This window comes from Haemorhous mexicanus, chromosome 1 (assembly GCF_027477595.1).
Source record: "Haemorhous mexicanus isolate bHaeMex1 chromosome 1, bHaeMex1.pri, whole genome shotgun sequence".
Classification (NCBI taxonomy): Eukaryota; Metazoa; Chordata; class Aves; order Passeriformes; family Fringillidae; genus Haemorhous; species Haemorhous mexicanus.
In genome coordinates, this window is record NC_082341.1 from 133,518,382 (window position 1) to 133,526,110 (window position 7,729).

At 38.1% G+C, this 7,729-nt stretch overlaps 1 protein-coding gene across 4 annotated transcripts in view; it reads right to left on the reverse strand.

Annotated features, from left to right (window-relative positions):
* The window catches only part of RUNX1T1 (RUNX1 partner transcriptional co-repressor 1), a 115,261-nt gene that overhangs the window by 32,233 nt on the left and 75,299 nt on the right, over positions 1-7,729 (reverse strand). For all 4 annotated transcript variants that reach the window (XM_059863520.1, XM_059863509.1, XM_059863541.1 and 1 more), the window contains one exon: positions 5,685-5,866. In XM_059863520.1, the coding sequence (XP_059719503.1) occupies positions 5,685-5,866 (182 nt within the window). The remainder of the gene's footprint in view (positions 1-5,684; positions 5,867-7,729) is intronic.

Consider the following 7,729-nt stretch of genomic DNA (forward strand, 5'->3'; position numbering starts at 1 on the left):
ATACAAATGTATATATTTGCACCTAATGTACAGGTATTTCTGTGTTTTTTAAGAATGCTTTGTACTTAATTACCTTAACTGGAATGCAATGCTTTCGCTTGGAAAACATACCAGCACATCCACTGAACTCTGACTAACATAGAAACTAACATGACTGTTGAAAACATATTTACTGAAATGATGTTTTTTCTATTATATTGGGTAACAGCTGTCATGTCTTTTCTGAGTGTAAAAATTTAATTCTACAATTCGTTGTTATATTTTCTGCACTGACCAAATAAACAGCTTACCAAAATACCAGAATGAGACTGTACATAAACTCATGTTATGTTTCTGACCACATAAAAATATATAAAAAGGCAACAACTTAGAAAACTTCATCAGAACAGGAATTGCTGCCGAATTTACTATATCTGAATACACTGAACATAGTGATAAAAGATAAGGTGCGGATGAGTGCCATAGTTCAGATGCTCTGAATTGGACCTACTAGTCTGCTTCTGATCTGTTCTACTCATTCTTTTAGGTCTCACCCCCTTGGGGCAACAGCATTTTGCCAGGTGCCTGAGGAAGCACTCCTGTTTCCCAGTAACTGGCACACCCATGTGAATAGTAGTTCCAAATATAACATCATCACAATTTTAATCTGCTTTCATCTGATTTTGCAAAGTAACCAGAAGCTGTAGAGAGGAAATAACAGTGAATGTGTAGGAAACATAACTGATACTTTTTTCCTTACTGCTCTTGGCCACACTTTCCTCGATGTGCCTATAAATCAACACTGTTGTTTGGAAAATTGGCAATATGACAAAGATGGAGTCCTTCAGCTATAAACACACAAGGGGTCATTTTACTTGAAGCCATGATTTACTTAGATTAAAGACAGCCGAATAGACACTACTTTTTACCCTGTATGCATTTAATAGAATTTGTTGTTTTTAGGTTGTGATTTCAGTTTTAAATCATTGCAATTTATGGATAATTTCCTGGATAGAAAATCTGACCATACAAAACTGCCTTGGCTAGAAAATTATGTTTCACCTGATCAAGAGTATTACATGAATTTTAAAGAACACTAAAGTCAGCTTACAAGAATGAGACAAAGTTGTTCATCTACTATTTGTGCAAGATGCTTTGATTTAAACTGACTTCCACCAAGAAAGGTTTGATAATCAAACAAATGATAATGCTTTGCTGGAATAAAGTAGCTGTTTATAATACTATGTCACAGAAAAAATTACTTTTATGCCTTGCTAACAGTTCATTTTACAAAAATTCTTTCAAAATTCCTCATAATTACACATGGCATACAAGGAGCACAGATGTAAGAGCTGTGAGCATCCTTCACCTTTCTGAGATACTGAGAAGCCTCTTCAAATAAGATTTACCTAACAGTATTATCAAAGTTTATCTCTGTGCCCAAGTACGTTTGACATCTATTTCATGTCATTGGTTCCAAGTGTACTGCAACCACAGCAGCACTTTCTGAAGTCACAACACAATCATGGCCACTTTTGTTTTCTTCTCACTGAAAAGAATGCTATTCTAACAGGATTTTTTGTTATCCTATATCCACTTTCTAGAGAACTGTCATAAATGTAGTCACTATATGATGTGCTCACATGCCATCAGCCCTTTCCAGCAAGCTCAAAGGATGAGTAATTAGCACAAAGTTTTTTGTTGTTAATGTATTTAAAATCATGTGATTTATAATTAAGCATTCATTCACCAAAACAAATACTCACTGTGGTCCAAGTTCCTTTGCTTTATTATAGTAGAATGTAAACTCCAAAACTTGTAAACAAAATCCAGTGAACACTTTGTTCATGACATGTCATGAACAAATTACCAAAATGTGTTGTCTCCTCAGGTGTCAGTTTTCCTCTCTTGCAGTGACTGATGGTTCCCAGTGTTATTACAGAAACAGATTGATCTTTTTAATGAGCTAGTTTAATAGACTCCAAAATCTCACCGTGGCTGCTCATCCGTGTCAGACCATATGCACCAAGAAAACATTCAGTAAAACACAAAGCTCGGCTGTCAGATTGCTCTATAAAACCTCACATACAGTAGACTTGGAGATGCAGATAAATAACAAGAATTGGAAAATGGATATGCAAAAAAGGTTCTGAAATTATAAGCAGAAAAAAATACTATATGTGGATTTTCTTCAACGAAAAAGCATGAGGCAGCTGTGATGACATGTAACACTTGTTCCACCTTCTTTGCCTAATCCTCTACTGTACTCTTCCTCTAGTGGAATTAATGGTACACAGTTACTCATGCCCAAATGAAAAATATAAATGTGTGTGTATATTTATATTACATATACATTACATACAATGCATGCCTGTGTATATATATCTATACATCTATATCATATACCTTGGGAAGTGAAAAAGATACCACAGTTTACTTCAGTAAGACACACATCTTCAATCAAAATTACTCCAGCTGCACTTGGTTCTCCTGGAAAGATGTGGCCTTTGAGCAATTTTTTTTCATTTACTAGCCATGGAGTCACAGTAAACCCTCCCCTTAAAGTATGTCTGCTATCTTCTGTTGAATTTTTATTAGTATATTTGAAAATTACTTATATTTCTAAACAAAAGGTATATATATTTCCAGATGTTTCCTCATGCTCCTCTGTAAACAATTAAAATAATTAATAGTGTAATGAGTATAAAGCCAGACAAGTATTTGGTTTCAATACTCACTCAGTCTAGGCATGTTCGGCCTCTGAGGACAGTTTTTTGTGGTTGATTTACTTACATTATCCAAATTAAAAGGTATGCAGACTCCAATTCAGTAAATTTAAGAAACTTTCCAAAAGCATCTTGTTCTTTTTACTAAATCTGTTGCACAAATGTTCTTGAGTGCACAAGACAACTCCACTGAACTTGGCTCAGCCAACACTACCACTTTTTTTTTTTTTTTTCTGTATAGCTTCTATTATAGTCATAGGCAATGGAGAAGTAGATGTGACTAACCAGTGACAGTGTTGCTTGACACTGAACAAAACCAACTTATTTTTTAAGCTCAAGGTACCATTCCAATGAGCACACTGGGCAGTCTCTTTTCATGAGAGCCTTTCTCACTACAGCAAACAGTTGCAGGGTCAAAAAGAAAGGATGGGTTTTTCTGAAACACCACTTCCCCAGAACTAAGGAGTTGAATTTCAGGCTGCAACTGACAGAAGCTTCTTCACCTTGGAGTGTGCAGACCAATGGGACACCCCATGCTATACCCTTACTGGACCCTGGGAAGTCAAACACAGGCTCTTACCAAGAACAATGGAAGATAAACTGTTGACCCCTTACCCCAAAAGCTGCATTACTCCCCAGGTTGTTCACAGCCTAAGAGAGACTTCAGTTATGAAGCCAAAGGCACTTGACTTCGCAAGCAGAGACTCAGAAATTTTAAGAGCACCTACATATTTTAACTAAAAGGAAATGCTGAGAAGAAAATTCATAAACCATACCCAAATATCTCTAGGTCTGGGCCTCAGTTTTAACTAAAAAATGAAGGCTGACTTTAAAATCCAATATTCTCCTGATCTGCTGGTCCCTTTATGTGCTAATCTTATGTCCTTTTTGTTATAAAACCAATACAGGGTTTTTTTATTACAAAGTTCTTGTCCTAGTCCCTACCTGAGTCACCCATATTTTCTCTCACAAACAGGACTGAAGATAACACAGGTGAGACAGTACTTACTAGAAAATAACCAAAATTCAACACTGTCAAACAGGGTCTTGAAGAGAGGGAGCATATTCCAAATGCAAAGGATGGAAAGAAAAGGAAAGACTTTACTTTTTTTTTTTTTTGCATTTTTCCTTTGTGGCCTTTTGGGAAATATGAGTAACATTCCTCTCTACTAACAGGAAAAAAAACAGTGAATTTGGGCTATTGGGAAAGCACATCCCTCTTCTTGTCTGTATTCTGTCAAGCAATACCTCACTGGCTTATGAGATAATTTCATGTGTGTCTATCTCCTTGTAGGAAAAATGTTGTGTCTGCTACTGACACGGGAGTACAGCATGTTGAGATTTAAGTAGTCATTCACAAGATATTAAGAGGCCTTTTTAACAGATGTTTTGCTACACTACTCTGCAAAGACTGAGAATATACAGAACTACCCCAAGGTGCTAAATTTTGGCCTTGGAAAAATTAATTCATTGCACATAGTAAGAGAATACACATAAAATGTCCAAAAAGTAACCCTCTTTCTGAGGTGCAGAAACGTGCTTGTATTAACCCCAATAGCTCCTTCAGTTTGGTCTAGTTGCCTGGAAAAACTGGTGGAAACAAGGTAGCTACATATAAAAGGAGCTTTTCTGCTTATACCTCAATTTTCTTGCTGGTTCATTGTGATTTTTCTGAAACCTAATCTCAGGAAAACTAATTTCAAATACTTTCACATCTTTTTCTATCTAATGGTTACGCGACTTTAAATTTTACTGTTCGCTTCTGGCTATGAGAAGTCTAAAGTTTTACTGTGAGCTTTCAGACTTTGTTTTCTCTTTATTTTCCTGCCATTCAAGCCTGTTCCAACACAAAAATGTCACCAGTAAGAAGTTACGAGGCTTCTTGACTTTGCAAATCATCTTTTTCATTTAAAAGATAACTAGGATACTTGCATACCTGAGTCATACAGGTAGTGGTATTTGGCAGAAAAGCATGATAAAAGTTTTCCACACTATAAAATCCATGGCAAACAAATCAATGAAAAATACAATACCTGAGTTTCCCAAAGGTAAAATGTACATGCCAGTTGAATTTCTAACATTAGCATAGGAAGGCAGTTAAAAGTAAATAACCACAAGAGTCAATTCCTTGTAACACTGAACAAAGAACTTTATTCCAAAAAATAAAAACTGTTCCCTACCCCTAAAGCCACTGTACTTCACACACATGTATTCTCTTGTCCCATTTCTGCATGGACTCTCCTCAACTCAACAACTAAACAGATTGTGGTGAACATTTCTACTCTTTGAAAGAAATACCCTTATGCATATTCCATGTATGGATATGGAAATATGGCACAACAGAAGGAGTCAAAGCCCTGCGTGTGCTCTGGGGTTTGCCTTGTACTTCCCAATATAAATGCCTAGCGACTCTCCTCACATTTAATGTTGAGTTCAACAAAACGTCAGATGCAAAGGACTTGCATATGAAGCAGGCATGATCTGCTGCTTGGGATTTCATGACAGAAATACTGTGCACAAAGTACTACAGTATTGGCTGACCATTACTTCTGTGTGCATATGACCACAGCACATCCTGACTGAATCAGTGTGTGCATGTATTATACTTATATACTAAGGAATATACATATGTATCTGTAGCTCTCTCTATATATACACATGTAAGTATGTGTATACAGACATGCATAAGCAGGACCTGTTATAAAAGGGCATGGGGAATGATTTCAAGCTAATAATAGAGAAGATTCAGACTAGGGAGAAATTTTTAATATGGAAGGTGGTGAAACCCTGGTTTGCCAGAGAGATGGTGGATGCACCATCTCTGGAAGCATTCGTGGTCAGGTTGGATCAGAAGGACCAGCACCCAGGGAACACCACCTGAATATCCCCCCAGCACCCACCCACATGCTGCCCCTGTGCTGGAGGAGCTCAGCACCTGGGGCCCACAGACACTCTGGGCAGGGCAGGAAAGGTGCTCACCTGTCTGGAGTTCGCCTCTTCCCGTTTTCGTTCACATCGAGAAGCAGCTCTGAGGAGTCAACAGGTGAGGTGGTGCTGGCATCCAGAAGCAGCTGTTCGTGCTGGGCGAGGTACTGGGCTGGGTTCTGCTTGGCTAGCCTTGCACAGTGCAGCAGCTCCCGCTGCAGCAGGGGCAGATTGGCCTGCAAGAGGGCAGCATGTGTTAAGAGGGAAGCTTGCAAGCAGTTTCAACAGAGATGAAGAAGAAAAATCAGAAATCAGAGGAAAGCCTGCTTTGAGTTGAAACTGTTGCCATCATTCCCAGCTAGGTTCGTGGGTAGCTGCCTGAAAGCAGGCAGCCTCCAAAAGTGGCTATAGGTGTACTAAATATGCATAGAAGGATGGGAGCTTACCAAAAATGTAACAGAAAACAGTAAATGCTGTGAGAAAACCAGGTATGAGTGCCACATCTTTAAAGAGGGAAACAGAATTGTTTTGTCTGACTTCTGCTTTCTAACTGTCTAAAACCTGATCTCCTATGGAGCAGCTGTTTTCAACAAGCGACAATCCTTTGTTTCCCATTCAGGCTGCAGTTAGTACTTGGAAAATGTCTGAAACCAGGGGATCTGCAACTCTGTGAGCTGCCTCAGTCACCATCCTTTGAGGGCCTTGGGGAGAACAGGATTGAGAATAGGATTGCCCTCAGCCTTCACATTACACTTGCAGTTGCACATTAATATAAAGATTACAACAAAATCTCACGTTCCAGAGCTTCAGTTAATCACCCGGAGGGCTACAATCCTCCTCCTAGCCAGATGTAGCTTCAAGGATTTCTAACTGTTCTTTCATGGCCCCACTGGGACTTGGGTCATGGCCTGGAGATTAGCAGGACTCAGACAAAGAGAACTGAAAATGCTGGTTGATCCCTGGGCAGCACATTTTGCTCATCTACTGGGGTCACAATTAGTCATAAGTTTTGCCACAACAGGTGGAACCGCATGTCCCTTCCCTCTGCAGAGATAGTTACACATCTTGGGAAACATCTTCCTTTCTTTGCAGCACATGCCAACATCAATACTAAGAAACTCATTTTTACATAATTATTTTTTGTACCATAAAGAGATGTGCCTTGGCCTCTCTTGTTCCATCACTACTGCACGATGATTTTTCACCTCAGAATTTTCAAGTATTGGATTAAATAAAATTTAAGACAAAGAACTTCGGTAGCTTCCTTTGTTTTTGAAATAACTCTCACTTTAAAAAACCCCAAACAAACAAAACCAAAAAACCTCTTCTTTTTTAAGCAGGAAAATACTTCTGAAGTCAAAAAAGGTCTAAAAGTAATGTGCATGGAACCAAACAAAAAACAAATATTCTGAAAAGTTTTGAGCCTAGGATCTTGGTAAATTACTTTGTCAGCATTATAACAATGGCAACTGCTCCAGCACCTGTTGTTACCATAAAAGCAGAACCATTGTGTCACAAAAAATGCCAGATTAGTCAGTACACATGAAACTTCAAACAGTGGTGAAAAAACTAGAAATTGCTATCAGTTATTCATAGGATGAAAAGACAGTTGTGGAATACGGAGGTCTTTTCAGACCTACACAGAACAGAAATATTCTCTGAAAGAACCAAGTATCTATTTTCTTTTGGTTATCAGAGAGATTGACTGACTGACTGTGTTGTGAGCAGGGTTTTTCATCTGTTTTAATTTCACTGTTTCTTTAAAAAGCTCACAGAGAATACAAGTCAAGACACCCAACTACTAATTTCTGCATGGCAGAAAATAGCTGGAAAAGTTCACATATATTTGCAAATAAATATCTGGAAGAAATAAAAGAAATCCGATCTAGTATTTGACTAGTGGCACATACTTATAAGATGTATCATCACATCTCAGCAGGCCTGTGAGGTAGAAATGTGAAGGCCCTACTTAGGAGGTGAGTAATGAATGAAGAAAAAACATATTTGTGTTCCTTATCCACTATCACAAACAAAAAAGGGCCTTTTTAATGCATAGATACTCCTAGAGAAAATAAAATTTTGAACTGTTCAGCAAAAAC